This window comes from Rutidosis leptorrhynchoides, chromosome 3 (assembly GCF_046630445.1).
Source record: "Rutidosis leptorrhynchoides isolate AG116_Rl617_1_P2 chromosome 3, CSIRO_AGI_Rlap_v1, whole genome shotgun sequence".
NCBI classification, from domain to species: domain Eukaryota; kingdom Viridiplantae; phylum Streptophyta; class Magnoliopsida; order Asterales; family Asteraceae; genus Rutidosis; species Rutidosis leptorrhynchoides.
Genome location: NC_092335.1, coordinates 42,015,727 through 42,039,927, shown reverse-complemented (window position 1 = coordinate 42,039,927; position 24,201 = coordinate 42,015,727). Strand labels below are relative to the sequence as shown.

General features: G+C 34.6%; 1 protein-coding gene across 1 annotated transcript; it reads right to left on the bottom strand.

Annotated features, from left to right (window-relative positions):
• Positions 1 to 16,267: 16,267 nt before the first annotated feature.
• Positions 16,268 to 17,596, bottom strand: LOC139899914 (uncharacterized). Its single transcript, XM_071882739.1, has 3 exons — positions 16,968 to 17,596; positions 16,540 to 16,736; positions 16,268 to 16,437 (listed from the first exon to the last, which is right to left on the bottom strand). Exons 1-3 carry the CDS (start codon positions 17,594 to 17,596, stop codon positions 16,268 to 16,270), a joined length of 996 nt encoding a protein of 331 aa, XP_071738840.1.
• Positions 17,597 to 24,201: the final 6,605 nt, after the last annotated feature.

Below are 24,201 nucleotides of genomic sequence, written 5' to 3'. Positions count from 1 at the left end.
AAAAATTGTATTTCGTTCTTAATTAGTAAAATGGGCCGATATGGGCCCGGCGTCGTAAAACTTGTTTTATTATAAAAACGTGTGAGTTTTACTTATTATAATGTGCTGCGAAAACCGTTTCGTCTAAAAGTGTCGGGAAGTGATAGATCTTTAACGCAAAAACGTAAAATCCGGACAGAAGCTGGAATGGCCTTGTGCGCGCCGCGCACTAGGAAGGTTGCGCGCCGCGCACCCTACTGTTATAAAAAAAAAAAAAAAAAAAAAATTCTTGCTGCATTTTTCGGTTGGATAACGGGTTGGGTCGTTACAAAGAGATTACATTTTCTAACTCTGGTGGAGAAACGATTTTCTCTACTTGCTGATGGATAAATGACTTCCCTTTTTATCCTATGGTAGAAGATAGATTGTCTACATATTACCTCTCACATACATCAATTTCATAGAATTTGGTATCGTCGTTGTTGTTGTTGTTGTTGTATGCTTTTATTGTAGTTAACGTCTTCATAGTGTTATCGCTTGTATGAGAAATCTCAATTCTCGGTGTTCTTATTTCCTTCCCCAACCAAATATGAGAAATGAATCAGACGAGGATAAACGAATAAAGTTATCTCTATTTACACTATTAGGAAGGTTGAGTATATTTAATCATATTTACGTGTCAGATTATCTAGTGATTTATTTAATTATTTTTTGATAAATCCAAGGTATGTTGCTAGTAAGAAATGCACATTAAACTTCTTTTCTTGCAAGAATATATATATACCTCAACTATTAGGCCATTTTGAGATGATTGAACATAAAAAATCAATTAATTTTCATCTTCCCAAGTACATTTCGTCGTACCGAACACTCCTTTACCTGTAACCTGTTAGAAATTTGAAATCATGATGCAAACGTATGCAGTGGATGTTTTTTACTCAAAATTCTCTATATTTTGTTCAAAAGCCTCCAAAATTTGCACCCCCCCCCCCCCCCCCCCCCCCCCCAAAAAAAATGCAACACTCTTAAATTTTTTTTGGCCCCCGATGAAAAATTTGCTGATTCCGCTACTGAATGTATGACCCCAATCAAAAAAGTCTTCTAATGAAATGATGTCATACAGTTTATATATCATTGCCAAATAACATTACTAATCTTATTCCTTGGTTGGAATTGGGCCGTTAGAATAGGCTTTCCACATTGGGCTACTGTTGGGCATATATGAGGTTGAAATGAAATCGGTTCTCAAATGTGATCATTGGAGCACAAGGGATTTTGGCTTTTTTTTAGGGGTCGATCTCCAACTATAGTGGGATTCGACTGCCCCCTCACTCCCTTGCACTGTCGCCTCGATGTCGTACCTCGGCGTCGAGGTTCAAAGTTGAATGCACAACTTTAATTTGCCACCCGCTTTGGTCTCCAAAATTTGAAAAAAAAATTACCATTGGCATTCTTTTTATTTCTTTATTTTTTGTCTTTGCTTTTCTTTATATTTTGTTTTGGCTATTTGTTGTAGGTGGTGCTTTTGATTACACATGAAGATGGCATAAAAGTGGATGGAGGTTCAAGATGTACGGAGCTATTTAGGCTTATAAGTGGACAAAAAGCATCCAACATTTTGTTTTAATAATAAAAGTAGGCCAAATTTATTTTATTCATTTTTGTTATTGAAGCTAATTTGGTTTACATATTTTCTTTAATATGGTGTAATTAAAACTTTGTTAGTTTAAAATAATATTTGACTTTGTACATAGTTTACATTGAAGAGAATAGTTTTATCTTATTAAGTTACATATAACTTTTTAAACATCCTCTAGTTTATGAATCTTCTAAAACAGATTGTTAAAATACAATGTAGACCTTTTTACCTTAAAAAAAAAAAAAAAAAAAAAAGATTATAGACTCTTTTAGATTAAGGGCAATTTGCAAAATAAAAAGAAGAAAACGGGTGTATCTCACGCCATTTCCAAGTTGATATTTGACACGGAGTAAAACGAAGTCCTCAACAAATAATAATTACTCGTATTAGCCAACAGATTTTGCGATTTTGTAGCAGCAATACGTGTATATATATATATATATATATATATATATATATATATATATATATATATATATATATATATATATATATATATATATACATCCTAATTAAACTTCCTGACGTTACATATTATCCATATATAAAACACGTATTTTTTTATCTCAACAAGGTAAGATACAATTGGCTTTTAAAAATATACTCCGTATACTCCAAGATCAATCCTCTTCTTATAAACATCGAAAGTTAACAAAAATTTTCTCTACAACCAAAACATGAACAACACTACCACAACTAATTACACCAGTGCCAGTGCACCGTCGTACCCCGATAACGGAAACACAGATGGATCGGCTCATGATTACAGCTCCGGATCCTCTGGCGCGTTTTTATTCTTCCTAATGGCTGTATGCTTCGGTTCTTATATCTATAATAGTGGCGAACTTTCATCATCACCATCACCACCACCACCAACAACAACACCACCACCAATGATCGATCATAAATCAAGTTATTACTTAATTAAGGATTGAGTGCAATAATAAGATAGAGGATGGGATGTTTGATGATTATTTTGGGCCCCGATGATCGTCTTTCACTTTAACAATCAAGTGATCAATCACCCCGACCTGGTCTTGATTGTCAATTAGCATGATTCACCTTAGCGCGATGTAAAAATCCCTTGGGCAAGATCACAAGTGAAAATCACAAAGGCTCGGGCAAATTGCAGAGAATCAACAACCTATAAATGAGAGGCCATGCTCTCTATTTATAGTATTCGAAATATCCGCGGTTTGCGGATTGCCTAACTATTCGCGGAAACATAGCTGATTAAACCGCAGTCTTTTGTTAATGCGAAAACATAACTGTTGTGCTTATTTTCAGCGGATATTGCATAACTTTGGATTATAATTCGCGTAATTCTGCTTTTAGCCTTTAGCAAATAAAATATACATATACAATGCTATGTATATGATCAAGTCCCCCCAGTTTATTATGATACATCTCGCATAGCAGATGTATCATGATAAACTCTAAAAATTCGCAGTTGTCATAACTATGACTCGCATTGAGACTTTTTTGCTCTACCTTTGTTACCGTTACAGCAAACCAAGTTACCGTTGTTACTCACTATCTAAAATGTTACCGTTTGAATTATCCCAAAGAACAAACAACACAACCAAGTATTGCATTTGCATCCCCTATATATATCGTGGACCAAAATAACAAATTTCCCACTTGCTTATGCCGAATTACTTCGCAATTAATCAAATTCTTGATTAGCCTTTACAACTTTCTTCTTTTATTCACAACTTTACCTTCATTCTAAAAATGAAAATCGACGAGGTTGATAGCAAGGTTAACCCAAAAACCTTGATCATCAAACTATTAACAAGCCCGGAGGCTAAATCGGCATCATCGAAATAGAAGCAATCCATTCCAATTGTCGACTTAACCTCCATATCTCCTTATACAAAACCAAGCTCCACCAACGACCAGTACAGACGCCGCCACAATCACACAGTAAAAAGCTCAAACAACAAGACGCCGTTCTTTTCAATAATCCAATTACACCGGATTACGAAGGGGACCAGCAAACTGGTACATCGCGATTATTGTTTCATGTGAATAACATGCATTATTTATTTGTTTCGCTAGCTAACCAATTGCTTTATCTTGTAGGCAATTCCACTGGTGATCCTATTTTTGCGAGCCCAAACACTCTTGATCAAATCACAGAGTTGTTCCGCACTCCACCCGACTCTTACGGGGTGCGGATTGATGGTTTGTCAGGATACACTTACGCTTCAGCTGCTGCTGCTCTGGATCAGCGCCAACAGATGAAGTTAGCAATCCCCGGAGAGCTTCGCCGTGAATTCTCTAAGCTCTCTGCGCTGGATGCGCATAACAGTTTTGTTCAAAATTTCAACATGTGCTTCAATTCTGCATATGATATGATTTGCCGTCAAGAACAGTTTTTCAACGTTCTTGAAGCTGAAAAAATAAAATATCACACCGAGAAAGCCAAAGCTGCGGACAGCGAGAAACGCTGTGTTGACCTCTCCTACGAACTCACCGCAGCAAAAACCACCGTTGATGAGCTGAAACAACAGGTTTCTACTGCGACTGAGAAAGAAAACAACTTTCAAGCCACCATCAAATCGCTGTCAGAGGATGTGGCAAAGCTTACAGCAGAGCGGGACAGCGCTCTAGCTTCTAAAGCTTCTGCGGAGCTTGAGTTCACCAAGCTCCGCCAACATCTCCCCGAATTGGCTAGGAAAATTCTCAATTCCAAGCCTATTTCCACGAATTTTTCTTCATTCGCTGCCGCATTAAAACTACGCGAAAGGGTAGAGTTTATGGACGAGATTGCCATCAAATGCCCACTGTCAGATCCACTACCATCTGCCATTGCTGATCGCCTTTGCTCTTTAGAAGAGGCAAAATCAGCATACGCAGTTGCTCAGCAGGGCATAGCCGAAATTCCCCTCCCTAAAATAACCGCAATAAGCGAGCAAGAGGATTTCACTGCAGATAACATCATCAAACTTGACTTAACCAAGGAGTAGAAACTCGCTTTGTATAACAGCACGCAGCTGCCTCTGCGTCATTATTAATAAAATTTCGCTTTTTCTTATATTTGCAAGTACTTTTATTTATATAGCGCTTTCATTATCAGATATTCATAACACGGACTTGTCCTTTGCAATTTCCAACTTTTACTATTGTGCACATAATAAATGCGTACTTTTGTGAAACAATCTGTATGTGTAAGGACCGGTCCTAATCCTCCTGGACGGGGTCATCAACAGTTGGTCCCATTGCGATGATCGACTCCAAGTAATGTCCTTAACATGAGCAAATGCACAGCGGAAGACTTAATTCGTACCTGAGAATAACATGCTTTAAAATATCAACATAAAGTTGGTGAGATATATAGGTTTGATGCTAGCAGCGTTATAACTATGGACCACAAGATTTCATATATAAAAAAAATATAATACACTCACAAGTGTATAAAATCATTCTGCTTATGTTGAGGCCTCAGTAACCAACCTTAACAATAATATAATAAGTCATCTTCACAAAGATGGATATGTACACTCGCAAGTGTATAAATAATCCTCGAAGTACTAAACATCCGCCCACTAGTTCTTATGTCTAGTGCAGCCTACTGGATGGGGGTGTTAAACCCGATAGATCTATCTTTAGGATTCGCGCTTACATGCTAATATAACATATAACTAAATTACCTAGCACATCAATCCGCAGAATATCATTTTTAATCACTTGTGTCCATAACGTAAATCATTTATAAAAACAGCGCATGTATTCTCAGCCCAAAATATTTAAAGTTTAAAAGGGACTATATACTCACCTAATGTATTTTGTAGTAAAAATACATATAACATCATTGAACACGTATAAGGTTGACCTTCGATTCACGAACCTATATCATTTGTATATTTATTAATACATAATTTAGTCGAACAATTTATATATATATATATCGTTATTAGTGATATAATTGTTTTATGCTTCATTAATTCCTTTATTAATATCAATAAAATAATTTCTTATTAAGGTAGTTTAATAAGTTATTTATAAAAATAAGAACTTTATATTAGTGTCTTTATGATAAAAATATATAGTTTAATTACTAATATTTTATTGATAGAATATAGTAATATGTAAAACAAGTATCTATTTGTATTAATACTAATAGGAATGATAATAATACTAAAATTTAGATCTAATGATGATATTGATAATAATAATTTTGATAATAACCTTAATCATTTTATTTGTAGTAACAATAATAATGATAATGATAATAATGATAATAATAATAATAGTAATAATAATATTAATAGTCATAAAAATCTTCGTTTTTAATTCTTAAACTTCTAATTATAATTTCCCAAAATTTTAAATCCATAAACACATTCATAATCGTACAGGTTTTAATATATTTGAAATCTTTTTACATAATCTTTACTATCTCATCTTTTTATTAACTTCTTGTATAAATGTGTTTGTAGTTTTAACATGTTCAAAGATAATAATAATAATAATAATAATAATAATAATAATAAAAACTACCTTTAAAGCTTTCCTAAATTTAAAATGCCTCAAGCAGGGATCGAACCCTCGACCTTCCACTTAACCACAAGAACGCACCAAACCACCCTTCCCAATTTCGTTTATCTTGATTCAAAACCCAAATTAATTATTTTAACCTGCTTATATGATCAAGCCTAACAATACAAAAGAAATTCGGCCCAAATGACCACATATTAACTCAGCCCAAGTAACTAATAATGGCCCAACAGGAATTCTGGTTCTTTTTCTAAAAAAAAATGGCACAGCAGAGATTTGAACCCATGACCTCTCGGTTTAACATCAACACCCCTAACCCTTACTCTATCCGTTCCTTTATGATTTAACTGGTACTCATATTTTTTTTTTAAAACTCGTGTAACAGTCCCTTCTCCTTTAGCTTAATCGATTTCCAGGCCCAACATAACATTTAATGGGCTTTTCTTTTAATCTGGTAACAGAAATTCGAGGGGCAGAAGCATAGAAACGCAGTCCTCAACCTTTTGGTACGTCGACAGTTACTAGAACAAATGGGTCCCGACTTTTGGGATTTAACAGCACTCAAGAACAAAAATAATAATAAAATTGAGTAGGGTCTCGCTTAGTTATCTTCCTTTAATAAATTAAAAAAAATATAGTAACAACAAGGGTATTAGGTGGTCTTGTTCTTCATCGATATCATTAACAAAATGCTTCAATCATTCTGTTTTGAGGTGTACAGAAACGGAAGACATACAGCAGCAGTGTGCAAAGGTTTTAATGGTGACGTTTTGGATGATGGTTCTATCGGGTAAGAAGTAGAGGGAGATATTGAGAGAGTAGCTGTTTTAGTGGTGGTTTTATGAACCAGAAAGAAAAAAGGAACTAGTATTGCAGCGAATTTCACGGCTGTTTGGACAGAATATAGCCTTAGCAACAGATTAATCATGTGGCGGTAATGGTGGTTGATTGGTGTTCGTGGAAATGGTAGTGATGAATGGTGATCATAGTTTGTTGATGGTTGAACGATGGGGTGGGTTTCAATAGGTGGGGCTGTGGGGAGGTTCAAACGGGGGTGATGGTGGTGGACATGGTGGAGATGTTAGTTTGTCATGATAGTCGAACAAGGGACTGAGCAGCAGCACTTTTAACTTAAACAATGGTGTTTGATGACTGTGATTGTCGTTCGGTTTTTATGAGAGAGAGCAGAAAGAAAGTAGCGGTGGTATGGTTATGGTGGCGATAAGTGATTCTCCGGTGGTGGTCTTGGGATGGCGTTCCAAAACTGCAACAGTAGCAGTTCGTGCAACAACAAGTGGGAACAGAAATGAAACGAAAGAGAGAAGGGAAAAAAATAGTGATAGTGATGAGTGGGTTGTGGAAGAAAGCTGTGGTGGTAGAATTTAAAACAAAGACAGATATATCAATTGATATCTCCATGTCCACATATATATAATGATAATAATTGTAATATGATAATAAAATAATATATGGATTCAATGTACAGATAGAGGTAAACGTGTGTGTCCAAAATGAGAAGGAAATTTTCTAGATGCAGTGTATGAATATGTTAAAGATATTATCAATATCATTACGGTCTGTCCCACCACAATTTCACTTGGGGATAACAAACAAAAATATATATCTTTGATATATTTACATGTGAGAATGTGTTGGTGTTTGGAGTTTTATAATAAGTAACTGGGCAAAGTAGGTGATGATTATAAAAATAAAGCTGGTATGCCGAATATTTGATAGAGTGGGGTTCAATTCCATTAATTCGTACAATGATACATTAATGTATTTCAAATTGTTATATATATATATATATATATATATATATATATATATATATATATATATATATATATATATATATATATATATATATATATATATATATTTATATATATATATATATATATAGATTTATATTACTATCATATTTTATTTTATTTACACAAATGAATTAAATCATATAAATTTTTATTTCAAAAATATATATACATTTATTTACAGATAGTGGTTCGTGAATCGTCGAGAGCATTCAAAAGGGTAACAGATTATCCGAATGTAAATTTCAAGTTTTCTAGACTCAACATTATAGATTTTGCTTATCGTGTTGGAAACATATAAAGATTAAGGTTTAAATTTGGTCGGAAATTTCCGGGTCATTACAGTACCTACCCGTTAAAGAAATTTCGTCCCCGAAATTTGATAGAGGTCATCATGGATAACCATAAGAATGTTTTCATGACGAATATGAGGTAATAATGAAGTTTTATCACTATTGAGATATAGATAAAACGATTCGATCATGTGAAGCGTACGAGTGAAGCTATCACAAAAGAGTGAAATGAGTAAGTAAATATATTCGTTTCAACCGATGACGTAGTTACTATTGACTTTCGAGATTTAAGGGATTTAAGGAAAATCTTACGTAATAAGATTTGGTTCTTCGGCGATCAGGATCTTCTTTGATTTAATGCAGCAATCTGTTTCAATTTCTCTGTCGGATATTTCACTATAAATCCATCTCCTTTCCTTCCTTACTTCCATACCTCACATCTTCTATCCTTTCTCCCTCAATTCATACCTTTAAGTATTCGTTAAAATGCTCCATCCCGTTCTGATTCTTGTTATACTTCTAACTTTCATATCTTTCATTCTTCTCTTTCATCTACCGCCATAAGAATCTATTCACTTCTATCATTTCCTCGGAATTACAATGTTTTTAATTCTCCTGTGTCTTTACGTCGCAATACATATTGATATACACGATTTGTAACTTCTGGGTGGTTGTTGGGTTTTATATCCTTCATTACTTTTCGGAGCTTCATGCTTTCGTTTTCTCTTCCCGACTTCGAGTCAAGCGAGTAATGGTCCGGAATTCGTAGATATGAGATTTGGAATGAACATAGCTAATGCTCTAAGATAGAAATGGTAATGGCACGATTTTGATTTGTCAAATATCTAGAATATCCTGGAAAAGATCGAATCATCAAGAAAAATTATTTCCTTGATATGTTTAGAGATTGGATAGAATGTAAGAGTCGTGTAACATGGCACATGATGATGGTACTGTGAATCATCACATTCCATTAGAAACTCAACATGACTTACTGTAATATAATGAAGTTGATCAAGTTTCATTATATTATACTAATTCATGCATCAGTTCCCAACACTGCTTCAGAACATTCCTATTTTAAACTCGAAGGTTTTAGAACTTAGAAACTAACACAATTTCTTTTATGTTGTAACGCAGATGTTACGGAGAGATAAATGATCCCAGATAAGAATAGTTGTGAAAATATCTCCAGAAATATGGAGAATATGTATAACGGAAGATATGAAGATATCTTATAATATCTAAGATAAGATGATGATGATGAATATCATCTGGAAAGGTTTAGAATAAGAAGTAGAGTTCTTACTAACGGTTTCAGCAGGCACTAAATCGTTTGGATTCTTTGAAAGCAGATTCAGTTCTTGTGATTTATCCACACCTTCCTTCATACTTTGCTCAATCCGTTTTCTAGTTCCAAACCTCCTCTTTTTCTGAGCTTTACCAACACATTATACTTTTATCGTCAACTTTTGACTGCTAAATTCGTTTACAGTTTTTGCTGCTTCATCAGCATTTCAAGAACTACTTCAAAGTTCAGGGGGTTTTTCAGAAACTTCACATTCGGAGTATGAAATTCTTAGGGGTAAACGTTATAGGTATAACTGAGGAAGTTCTGCGAGATTTTAGGAATAGTGATTGTTGACTTCGCCAAAGGAATGACGATCTGTTGGTACATCTGCTGGTGATGTCGTGGAATATAAAAGGTTCTCCGGTAACGACGGTGAAAGGATATCGTATATATATCAAGATTATAATAAGAGTAATCTTACTGAGAAATCGAAGTTAACTTGCTGGAGCTGTGACAGAATTGGCTACTTTGAAAAGGAATCGTAAGGTTGTTTCTGCTAATAACTGGTAAAGGATTCAACACGGGTACGTGTTTAACTAGGAATTTAGGTTCGAGAGTTTTTCAGGTGCATAAATCTTTTCTTCCGTAGATGAAGTGCGGCTGGTTCATCTTCCTGATCGAGGTTTTTTCAAAAATCATGAAAGATTTGAACGTGGATTGTAATTGTCGGGGTGCAAATGAGATTTAAGACAAATTCAAGCGGCAAACTTGAAGAATTGTTTAGTTTCATATGTTATAATCAATATTTTAATTCGTTTTAATTGTCCAAAGTTAGCAGTCCAATAGTCCAATTGTCCAATCGTCCAATATATTCCTATATAAATTAATATATAATATTCGAATTAATTAATACGTATCGTGACCCGTGTACTGGTCTCAGTGTCGATCACAACTCAAACCATATATATATTTTGGAATCAACTCCAACCCTGTATAGCCAACTCCCACCTTTACATATAGAGTGTCCATGGTTCTTCCGAAATATATATATAGATGGGTCGATATGATAAGTCGAAACCTTGCATACGTGTCCCGTTATTTAAAGTGCGTAAAATAAATAAATATATATCATGACCCATTATACAACGTGTTGTCTCAGAATTAATCCGACGTATTGTTGTACATGTGTCCCGACGGTATGTAAAGTGCAGAATTTAAATAACAATAAATAAAATTGTGAGAATGTAAATTGCGATAAATTAAATGTTAATCAGTTAGCTGGGAACAGTTAGCGTGGAACAGTTAGCGTGGAATCTTAACAATATTTCAATTAATTAATTCGTTTGTTTCTAACAAATTTTATTATATCCAATATTTTCTTCGTTATGCCACTTGTTAGATTCTGATAGGTCAAAATCCAAATATGAAATTGAATGGAAATGGTTATTTCTCGGTGAACGGATTCGTATATCGATGGTTGTAAATAGGATAGGAAATGACCGTTGAATCAGATTCGAAGAATGTACAGTGTAACTTATTAATGTGAAATCTAAATATTCCTCGGGTACTACCTACCCGTTAAAATATTTTTCATCATTAACAGTTTGTACGAAAGAATTTTTAATTATAATCTTTATGAAAATATACTTACATATATATTTTCTTCAGATATAATCATGGATTTAATGAGTCAATAAGATATTAAACTCATTTGATTTATCGTTAATGCTAGATCACATAATCACTAAAACTTTAGAAATTACATAATCGCCATGTCGAGCGAAGATAAGTGAGGTAGAATGATACGTAAAGCGAAAATAATCGATGTAGAACGATATGTAGAACGAAGATCATACTCGAAGTATAGATGGTGATATTGAGGCGTGTGAGGTTGATATCCGAGGTACAGATTGTGATGTTGAGGTTTATGACGCGGTTGAGTTCGGGGTACTGTCGGCGTTGATGATGGTGGTACGGATTATACTGCTGGTGCTGTTGCTGGTGTTTGTAACCTTTGCAATATGTTCTCCATAGCCGTCACACGAGCGCGAAGTTCGTTAACTTCTGCTAGTACACCGGGATGATTGACAGTTGGAGCGAGCGGATGATTAAGATTCGAAATATGGGATAATATATAATCGTGACGAGATACTCTATAAATGAGAGAGAAAATGGTGTTTCGAACAGGTTCGCCGGTAAGTGCTTCAGGTTTATTGCCAAGAGGGCAATTTGGTGGATGGAATGGATCTTCGATGTGAAATGATTTTCAGATATCGGATGATATTCTATCTACATAGAATATCTATATATATAGTCCTAAAGATTTCGTAGACTACAGAGGAACCTACGGCATATGTCAGGCAAGTCTACAGATGTGCTAAGATATGAATTTTGTCTATACACTATCGATGCACTAAATGCAGTAAGACGTGTCTAGAATTAAGAATGATAAGCAGGAAATTTTCTAAGGATAATAAACAGATGATTTCCGACTAGATATGATAAGCAAAACTTTTAACATGCAAACACGGTCAAAGTCCAGACTCACTAATGTATCCTAACAACTACCAGTCAGACACACTAATGCAAGGCCTGGTTCACTAAGACCAACGCTCTGATACCAACTGTAAGGACCGGTCCTAATCCTCCTGGACGGGGTCGTCAACAGTTGGTCCCATTGCGATGATCGACTCCAAGTAATGTCCTTAACATGAGCAAATGCACAGCGGAAGACTTAATTCGTACCTGAGAATAACATGCTTTAAAATATCAACATAAAGTTGGTGAGATATATAGGTTTGATGCTAGCAGCGTTATAACTATGGACCACAAGATTTCATATATAAAAAAAATATAATACACTCGCAAGTGTATAAAATCATTCTGCTTATGTTGAGGCCTCAGTAACCAACCTTAACAATAATATGATAAGTCATCTTCGCAAAGATGGATATGTACACTCGCAAGTGTATAAATAATCCTCGAAGTACTAAACATCCGCCCACTAGTTCTTATGTCTAGTGCAGCCTACTGGATGGGGGTGTTAAACCCGATAGATCTATCTTTAGGATTCGCGCTTACATGCTAATATAACATATAACTAAATTACCTAGCACATCAATCCGTAGAATATCATTTTTAATCACTTGTGTCCATAACGTAAATCATTTATAAAAACAGCGCATGTATTCTCAGCCCAAAATATTTAAAGTTTAAAAGGGACTATATACTCACCTAATGTATTTTGTAGTAAAAATACATATAACATCATTGAACACGTATAAGGTTGACCTTCGATTCACGAACCTATATCATTTGTATATTTATTAATACATAATTTAGTCGAACAATTTATATATATATATATATATCGTTATTAGTGATATAATTGTTTTATGCTTCATTAATTCCTTTATTAATATCAATAAAATAATTTCTTATTAAGGTAGTTTAATAAGTTATTTATAAAAATAAGAACTTTATATTAGTGTCTTTATGATAAAAATATATAGTTTAATTACTAATATTTTATTGATAGAATATAGTAATATGTAAAACAAGTATCTATTTGTATTAATACTAATAGGAATGATAATAATACTAAAATTTAGATCTAATGATGATATTGATAATAATAATTTTGATAATAACCTTAATCATTTTATTTGTAGTAACAATAATAATGATAATGATAATAATGATAATAATAATAATAGTAATAATAATATTAATAGTCATAAAAATCTTCGTTTTTAATTCTTAAACTTCTAATTATAATTTCCCAAAATTTTAAATCCATAAACACATTCATAATCGTACAGGTTTTAATATATTTGAAATCTTTTTACATAATCTTTACTATCTCATCTTTTTATTAACTTCTTGTATAAATGTGTTTGTAGTTTTAACATGTTCAAAGATAATAATAATAATAATAATAATAATAATAATAATAATAATAATAATAATAATAATAATAAAAACTACCTTTAAAGCTTTCCTAAATTTAAAATGCCTCAAGCAGGGATCGAACCCTCGACCTTCCACTTAACCACAAGAACGCACCAAACCACCCTTCCCAATTTCGTTTATCTTGATTCAAAACCCAAATTAATTATTTTAACCTGCTTATATGATCAAGCCTAACAATACAAAAGAAATTCGGCCCAAATGACCACATATTAACTCAGCCCAAGTAACTAATAATGGCCCAACAGGAATTCTGGTTCTTTTTCTAAAAAAAATGGCACAGCAGAGATTTGAACCCATGACCTCTCGGTTTAACATCAACACCCCTAACCCTTACTCTATCCGTTCCTTTATGATTTAACTGGTACTCATATTTTTTTTTAAAACTCGTGTAACAGTCCCTTCTCCTTTAGCTTAATCGATTTCCAGGCCCAACATAACATTTAATGGGCTTTTCTTTTAATCTGGTAACAGAAATTCGAGGGGCAGAAGCATAGAAACGCAGTCCTCAACCTTTTGGTACGTCGACAGTTACTAGAACAAATGGGTCCCGACTTTTGGGATTTAACAGCACTCAAGAACAAAAATAATAATAAAATTGAGTAGGGTCTCGCTTAGTTATCTTCCTTTAATAAATTAAAAAAAAATATAGTAACAACAAGGGTATTAGGTGGTCTTGTTCTTCATCGATATCATTAACAAAATGCTTCAATCATTCTGTTTTGAGGTGTACAGAAACGGAAGACATACAGCAGCAGTGTGCAAAGGTTTTAATGGTGACGTTTTGGATGATGGTTCTATCGGGTAAGAAGTAGAGGGAGATATTGAGAGAGTAGCTGTTTTAGTGGTGGTTTTATGAACCAGAAAGAAAAAAGGAACTAGTATTGCAGCGAATTTCACGGCTGTTTGGACAGAATATAGCCTTAGTAACAGATTAATCATGTGGCGGTAATGGTGGTTGATTGGTGTTCGTGGAAATGGTAGTGATGAATGGTGATCATAGTTTGTTGATGGTTGAACGATGGGGTGGGTTTCAATAGGTGGGGCTGTGGGGAGGTTCAAACGGGGGTGATGGTGGTGGACATGGTGGAGATGTTAGTTTGTCATGATAGTCGAACAAGGAACTGAGCAGCAGCACTTTTAACTTAAACAATGGTGTTTGATGACTGTGATTGTCGTTCGGTTTTTATGAGAGAGAGCAGAAAGAAAGTAGCGGTGGTATGGTTATGGTGGCGATAAGTGATTCTCCGGTGGTGGTCTTGGGATGGCGTTCCAAAACTGCAACAGTAGCAGTTCGTGCAACAACAAGTGGGAACAGAAATGAAACGAAAGAGAGAAGGGAAAAAAATAGTGATAGTGATGAGTGGGTTGTGGAAGAAAGCTGTGGTGGTAGAATTTAAAACAAAGACAGATATATCAATTGATATCTCCATGTCCACATATATATAATGATAATAATTGTAATATGATAATAAAATAATATATGGATTCAATGTACAGATAGAGGTAAACGTGTGTGTCCAAAATGAGAAGGAAATTTTCTAGATGCAGTGTATGAATATGTTAAAGATATTATCAATATCATTACGGTCTGTCCCACCACAATTTCACTTGGGGATAACAAACAAAAATATATATCTTTGATAAATTTACATGTGAGAATGTGTTGGTGTTTGGAGTTTTATAATAAGTAACTGGGCAAAGTAGGTGATGATTATAAAAATAAAGCTGGTATGCCGAATATTTGATAGAGTGGGGTTCAATTCCATTAATTCGTACAATGATACATTAATGTATTTCAAATTGTTATATATATATATATATATATATATATATATATATATATATATATATATATATATATATATATATATATATATATATATATATATATATATATATTATATATATATATATATAGATTTATATTACTATCATATTTTATTTTATTTACACAAATGAATTAAATCATATAAATTTTTATTTCAAAAATATATATACATTTATTTACAGATAGTGGTTCGTGAATCGTCGAGAGCATTCAAAAGGGTAACAGATTATCCGAATGTAAATTTCAAGTTTTCTAGACTCAACATTATAGATTTTGCTTATCGTGTTGGAAACATATAAAGATTAAGGTTTAAATTTGGTCAGAAATTTCCGGGTCATTACAGTATGCGTATATATTTATACGTTATGAATCTTCTAAGTCCGCCGTAACGATCATTAGGCAATCAATTAGCATTGCGAAGCATCTAAGCATTGGATAAATCAAACACTTAGGATATAAATTCCTTTCGCAATAATTTCTGCTGCCAAAGTAGGCTTTTTCATCACTTTGCTATCTAAACCTGTGAAATATCACAACATTATGAAACAAAGTATAAAATATTTCATAATCATTTGCATTTCACAAGAAAATATTTCGCATATTCTTTCTAATGCCAATTCTGAAATTCTTACAAGCGTGATCAAGACTTGCAAAAAATTAAAAATTAGAAGACATAAAAAGAATATCAACTATAAGCCTTGAAACTAATTTTCACGCATTATGCATATGCACCTTAGGTTACATATAACTTTGCACAGAGTTATGCATAATATCGCTTTAGTAAAATAGCATGCCACGCATTAGGTAATGTTCGCCCATCCACATCCGCGAGCTTATATGAACCTGCTGCATTAATTGCTACAATTTGATAAGGGCCTTCCCAATTAGGTCCCAATTTGCCAAGCTTTTATGCTCTGCTTGCCTCATTATTTCGCAGTACCCATTCCCCTATATCGAAAGACAAAGCTCGTACTCGTTTATATAATACTTAGCGATCTGCTGTTTATTTTTCGCTTCTCTGATAGCAGCCATTAACCTTCGCTCTACAATGAAATTTAAATTTTCGCCCAATGCATCATCGTTTACTTCTTCTTCAAAGTTAGCGACTCTATGCGTTGCTGCCTCAGAGCCATACACCAAACTAAAAGGTGTTTCCCCTGTGCTTTTCTTGAAAGTAGTGCGATGTGCCCACAACACATTGGGTAATTCATCCACCCAACCGGTTCGCTTTCTGCATAACCTCCTTTTAATGCCATTTACAATATCGCGATTGGTTACTTCGCATAATCCATTAGCTTGCGGATGCGCCACTGATGTAAATTTTTGTATTATATTCAAATCAGTGCACCATGTCTTAAAAGGATCTTTTGCTATTTGTGCACCGTTATCACTAACCAATTCACGCGGAATACCAAATCTGCAAATAATGTACTCCCACACAAAGTTTCGCACTTGCAAACCAGTGATAGTGCGAACCGCCTTAGCTTCCACCCATTTTGTAAAATAATCAATTGCCACGATTAGAAACTTGACGCTGCCCGGTCCCGCAGGAAATGGCCTTACAATGTCAATGACCCACTTGTGAAATGGCCATGGCGAATTGACAGGAATCATACCATGCCTTGGCATTCGATTTTACGGAGCATGCCTTTGGCAACTTTTACATCTCTTAACAATTTTTGCAACATAGCGATACAGGGATGGCCAAAAGTAACCCATCCGCATAATTCTCGCAGCAATAGTTTTATAGCCTGAATGCAGTGCACAAGAACCGCTATGCACTTCATTGACTATCATTTCTGCCTCAATTGGTCCAACGCATCGCATCATTGGACCGTAGTATGACTTGCGATATAAGATATCATTTTGAATGATATACATTGGTGCTCGCTCTTTTATCAGGCGAGCTTCGCGCTTATCACTTGGCAAAGTATCATTGCGGATGTAGTGCAAGATTGGCTCCATCCAATTTAGCTGTTCTTCTTCAACAGACGCAACCATTAAGTCGTTATCTATTGACTTGCTTGGCAATTCTTCGACCCATACCTGTTTTTGAAAATGCGAAAATGTTAAAGCGGTCAACTTACTCAAAGCATCCGCCTTCTTATTTTGACTTCTTGGCACTTGCGCAAGTTCAAAATGTTCAAACCGCTCTGTCGATTCTTTTAACAACTGCAAGTATTTCTGCATAGAAGAATCATGCGCATCAAAAGAACCATTAAACTGATTTGCTACTAACTGCGAATCTGTAAATGCTCGTAACTTAGCAATATTCATTTTTCGCGCAATATTTAAACCAGCAAGTATTGCTTCATACTCTGCTTCATTATTTGTCACGTCAAAATTAAAACGCAACGTGTATGTATGCTCTTCACCACTTGGGCTTGCCAAAACCAAACCCGCACCTGCGCCCTCTGCACATGAAGCACCATTTAACGACCCGTTAAAGTACACTTGACGACCATCGTTATCTTGGTCCCACAGCTTGATCATAACTCTATATGAATTTGATAAATAACCTTGCATTCTTTATTTAAAAATGATTTCCTATAAAGGAAACCTACCAAAATATGTAAGTTTAGAAAAACCATACATTATTACTTAACCAAAAGTTGACCAAAACCAAGTCAACAACATCCACTATTAAATGTATCAAAATAGAATGCAAGTTAATGTTTAACAAGAGCTGCCATCATAAATATGCAGACTCTCTAAGCACAGCGGAAGCAATCAATCATGAACCTGAGAATAAAACATGAGAGTAACTGTCAACAAAAATCTTGAGTGAATTATAGGTTTAATATTGCAAACAATATTTAATTTAAACCATAAAAATTTATGTTTGAAAACATAAAATCTCCTTTTTGGACCACAAAATTATATGCTAGAAAACATATAAAAACATTATTCCATTTTCCGTGAGCCACCTGGTAACCACTTAACCATTTATTTACCCTTGCCAAACACAATAAATAATATACACCGAACAAGTGTATCTACAACAAATTATGAAGTACTAAACATTCCGATTATAAATTGCTAGCGCGACTAGCTCGAAATGGGGTTGTCAAACCCGATAGATCTATCCATAGGATTCGCGTTCACCAGTAGAAACCAGTGATTACAGTTACCAGACTAGGGAATATTTTTGTTCAACTCACAATGAATAATTTAAACCAACTTCCACATGTGTCCAAAATATAAAATAAATTGCATGTATTCTCATTCCAAAAGATTTAAAATAGAAAAATGGGACTATAACTCACCTTAATGAAAATGAAGTAATATCACGGAACGTGAACCGCAGAAAGTAAAGTGATCAAGAATGATCACAACGCCAACCTATAAATAAAGCAGGTCGATATAAATAACTAATTTAGGTCAAGTCTTAGTATGTTAACCATAGTACTTGTTGTAGTAAAGCAAAGTACAGCAATCGGTATGATTAGGTATGATCAGGACAACGTATAACGCGTACTTTCTATTTTTAGTAAGTTTCTAATTTTGGAAAGTTTCTATTTTTGGTAAGTTTCTATTTTTGGAAAGTCAACAAAAGTCAACTGACAGTCAAATTCAAAGTCAACCGAAGGTTAAAGTCAACTCAATAGTCAACTCAAGTCAACCTTCGTCAAACTTAGTCAATCTTGAAGTTCAAAGTGTAAATCATATTAATAATATAAGTTATAATATTATTTAAAATAATATTTGTATAAACTAGTCATATCATAAGTTTAATTAAATTGAATTAAATCAGATTATAAAGTTAATATAAGTTTAAATGATATAATAGATATAACATAAGTATTTAATTAATTAAATAAAAACATTAGCCATATCATAAGTATTATGAATTAATAATGAATTATTAATCATAATATAAGTATCTTAATTTAATTATGAAATGTTACTTGTATTATAAGCATTGTATTATAATTATTAAACCATAAGTAATTATTAAATGATAAGTTTTATTTATTAATAATGTTAATTATGTTTTAAAATTAATAATAATTTTTTTAATTTATCCATTTAATGTATTTATTTGATTCCTAATGTTGAAATCTTGAAAATCTTTTAATTAAGGAATAAATCATGCCATTAATTTCTAACCACTTAATTAATTCATATAAAATCAACAATAATCTTTAAAATTAATTGAAAATAAGATTTCAATATTCTATAATTCTAATTTTTATAAATAATATATAAAATTAGGATTTATTTGTTAATTATAATCAAAACTTGATTAATTCATAACTTTCAATCCGTTTATCGGATTTTTACAAACTTTCTATATTTTTGATTCAAAAACATCATCTCAACATAATGAAACATGTTAAAATATCCAGAAATGTTGTAATAACCGAGACCAAACCTGGTGCTCATATGTATATATAATCAAAATTCATCAAAATCTTGTTTTATGTATAGATTTTGATCCGTTAATCCAATTAAGATGAGTCCTATATCAAAAATTAAGTACTCAACGAGAGGAACACATTGAGACACTTTATTTGATCAGAAACATTGGTCTTATATGTCGAAAATATCAATAAACCTGCTGTCCGTTTTAAGATCAACCGAAAACATACAAATTCAATCATTTCTAAGCAATTAAAAATCACCACAATTATATACAAGTACTATAACATTAACATACATGTAAAAATCAGTAAAAATAAATTAAAATTGAAAAGCTAGGGTTTGTGTTCATACTCAAATCAAAAATCAAGAAGAAGAGGCTTAAAGATCGTGAGATAAGACACCTAATTATGTAAACAACCTTGAGAAATGATGAAGAATCAATATGATGATGATGAGAGTTGATTTTGGTGATGAGGAAGTGTAAAAGTCGGCCATGGGGTGGAGGGAAGGAAGAGAGAAAAGAATTTTAGGTTAAATGAAATGTGTAGTGAGCATTTTAGGTCATGTAACCACAAGTTTCATTTTTTGACAACTAACCCGCTCCCTATGGGGAGTTTCGGCCAAAACAAGGGAATAGGGTGGGCCCCACTAGCCCAACTTGATGATATGATAATTAGCTTGTGGCCCGAATTCCCGAACAAAACCCGAAACGCGAAAACACGACTACGCGATTAAATATTCGGAGAGATAACAAATACGCGACGAAAAATATATATAAACACTATATATAAACATATGACATTAAAATATCATATTTAAAATAATTTGGATTTAAAAAATCCCAAAAGCTTGATCGTTGGTATGAAAACCGAAAAGATTCGCCGGATAGAAATCTACGACACGTAGAAACGTACGATTTAAAATATGAATACGAATATTCATTTAACATATAATAATTAATATATTATTACTAAAATAATAATATAGGACGTATAAATGACGTGGCATGAATAACAATTAACGGATGTTAAATAATTAACGGTAAAAGATAACGGAAAAAGTAGGGTCGTTACAGTACCTTCCCGTTACGGAAATTTCGTCCCGAAATTTAAGCAGGTGCGGGGGTTGACTCAGCATCTGGGAACAAATGCGGGTACTTCTGCCTCATCTAATCTTCACACTCCCAAGTGAACTCGGGACAACGTCTGGTGTTCCATCTAACTCGGACAATAGGAATTATACTCTGCTTAAGAGTCTTAACCTCTCGATCCATAATTTCAACAGGTTCCTCCATAAAATGGAGTGGTTTATCAACATGAAGCTCCTCAAATGGTTTCATTAGCCTCGGCCAAACACTTCTTCAAATTTGACACATGAAAAACATCGTGAACAGCACTGAGTTCTTGTGGCAATTTCAAACGATAAGCCACGGGTCCAACTCTCTCAATAATCTCAAACGGTCCAACAAAACGAGGATTCAACTTTCCCTTTTACCAAAACGTATCATGCCCTTCAAAGGTGATACCTTCAACATAACACGATCACCGACCTGAAATTCAATATCGTTCATTCTCTTATTGGCATAGCTCTTTTGCCGACTTCTGGCAGTTCTCAATCTTTCTTTAATCTGTACGATTTTCTTGGTAGTCTCATGAATAATTTCTGGACCTGTGAGTTGAGCATCCCCAACCTCATTCCAACAGATAGGAGACCTACACCCTTTACCATACAGAGCTTCAAACGGTGCAGCTTTAATACTTGCATGATAGCTGTTATGATAAGAAAATTCAGCCAACGGCAAATATCTATCCCACCCATTATTAAAATCAATAACACACGCTCGCAACATGTCTTCTAACGTTTGAATGGTCCTTTCACTCTGATCATCCGTCTGCGGATGATAAGCGGTGCTCATATCCAACTTAGTTCCCAAAGCTTCCTGTAAGGATTGCCAAAACCTCGATATAAATCGACTGTCTCGGTCTGAAATAATAGATACAGGAACACCATGTCTAGAAACAATCTCCTTCAAATACAAACGAGTAAGCTTCTCCATCGAATCTATTTCCTTAATCGGTAAGAAATGAGCTAACTTTGTGGGTCAGTCAACAATCACCCAAATGGTATCATAACCACCCACGGTTCTCGGTAACTTCGTAATAAAATCCATCGTAATACCTTCTCACTTCCACTCGGGAATCTCAGGTTGCACCAAAATTCCAGACGATTTTTGATTTTTAGCTTTAATCCTTGGCACAAGTCAAACACTTCACCACATACGTAGCCACATCAGCTTTCAAATTAGACCACCAATACAGCTCCTTAAGATCATGATACATCTTTCCTGAACTAGGATGAATATAGTACCTAGCCTTATGAGCCTCATCCAAAACAAGTTGTTGCAGATCACCAAACTTCGGAACCCAAAGACGTCCCGCAAAGTATCTGGTACCATCTGCTCGTACCTCAAACTTCTTAGCCATGCCTCTGACATTCTCGTTCACAAAATTCCCCTCCTTCAAGGCTTCTTGTTGTGCCTCAAGAATCTGCCTTGCGAGGTTAGTTCGAATCGTCATATTCAAGGCCCTAAACCTACGAGGTTCAGCCATCTCTTTACGACTTAACGCATCAGCTACAACATTGGCCTTCCCCGGATGATACAGAAGTTCGCAATCATAATCATGCAACGTCTCAACCTATCTACGCTGCCTCATATTTAACTGTTTCTGATCAAGGATATGTTGAAGACTTTTGTGATCAGTGTACACTGTACTTTTGACCCCATAAAGATAATGTCTCCAAATCTTAAGCGCAAACACAATAGCTCCCAACTCTAAATCATGGGTTGTATAATTCTGCTCGTGAATCTTCAACTGACGTGATGCGTACGCAATAACTTTCTTTCGCTGCATCAAAACACAGCCAAAGCCCTGGCGCGAAGCATCACAATAAACAACAAAATCATTATTACCCTCAGGTAGTGACAATATCGGAGCGGTAGTCAACTTCTTCTTCAAAGTTTGAAAAGCAGCCTCTTGTTCATCCTTCCACTCATACTTCTTCCCCTTGTGCGTTAAAGAAGTCAGAGGTTTCGTAATACGAGAGAAATCTTGAATGAACCTTCGATAATAACCTGCCAACCCTAGAAACTGACGAACCTGAGTAGGAGTCTTCGGAATTTCCCACTTCTCAATTGCCTCTATCTTGGTAGGATCAACTTCTATTCCCTGTTTACTAACAATATGTCCAAGGAATTAAACCTCTCTTAACCAGAAAGCACACTTAGAGAACTTAGCGTACAACTCTTCTTTCCTCAACAAATCAAGCACTAACCTCAAATGTTCTTCGTGCTCTTCATCGATTTTAGAATAAATAAGGATGTCGTCGATGAATACAATAACAAATTTGTCCAGATAGGGTCTGCGCACACGGTTCATGAGGTCCATGAACACAGCAGGTGCGTTAGTCAATCCGGACGGCATAACAAGAAATTTGCAGTAACCGTAACGGGTACGGAAAGCAGTATTCGGAATATCAGTTTCTTTAGCCCACAGTTGGTGATAACCGGAACGAAGATCAATCTTAGAATAAATGGACGAACCTTGAAGCTGATCGAACAGATCATCAATTCTTGGAAGAGGGTAACGGTTCTTAACCGTAAGCTTGTTCAACTCGCAATAATCAATACACCATCGGAACGAACCACCTTTCTTCTTAACAACCAAAACAGGAGCTCCCCAAGGGGATGAACTGGGACGAATGAAATATAGTTGCAACAATGAAGGAAGGAAATATATGGAGTAGTCACATCGGTGGCATAGATATTTAAGGCAATTCTCTCAAAGGAGATAATGAGGATCATGGACTTCAAAGTAAATTTTCATTACATTTTCGAAAGGAAGACGTACGAAAGGTGTGATATTTCAATGAGGGTGAACTTCCTTGTATAATGAGCGAGGAAATCTAGGATTCATCCATATTCTTAAATTTATGTGCGGATGAAAAGAACGCGAATCATAGGTTATAAAGAATGGCCAACTCCAGGTGAGATGAATCTCCAAAAATAATTTCGTGCACCACTAAGTATTGAATCCTAGGATTGATGTTTACGAGGGTGTTGCGGTTGACAGCGAATATTGAGAGTAGAAACTCCTCAAACGGTCTAGTGTAATAAATATCCATGATACCCATTATAACAACAGTTGGGGTAGAAACCCACCTAGCGCCTTTTCTACAATAGGGTGACCACCGAGTGTACCCCATAAAATTGATTTATCGGTCCGCGTTTCGGCCATGTCCAACCATAAGAGGGAAAATTTTATGAGCGCAAAGACTTTCTAACAAATTTTATAAAACCGGCATCCAAAGTGGTGTAAGAGTTTCTATCAATGAACTTGATGGTAAGTTTCATCCTTAAACGGAGGATGAGAAGAACTGTGATCCAAACACTCTTTAGAGTAATGCAAAAATTTGATAAAATCAATCAAAGGAGTTTTGAAAAAGCTTTAAATGTTTGA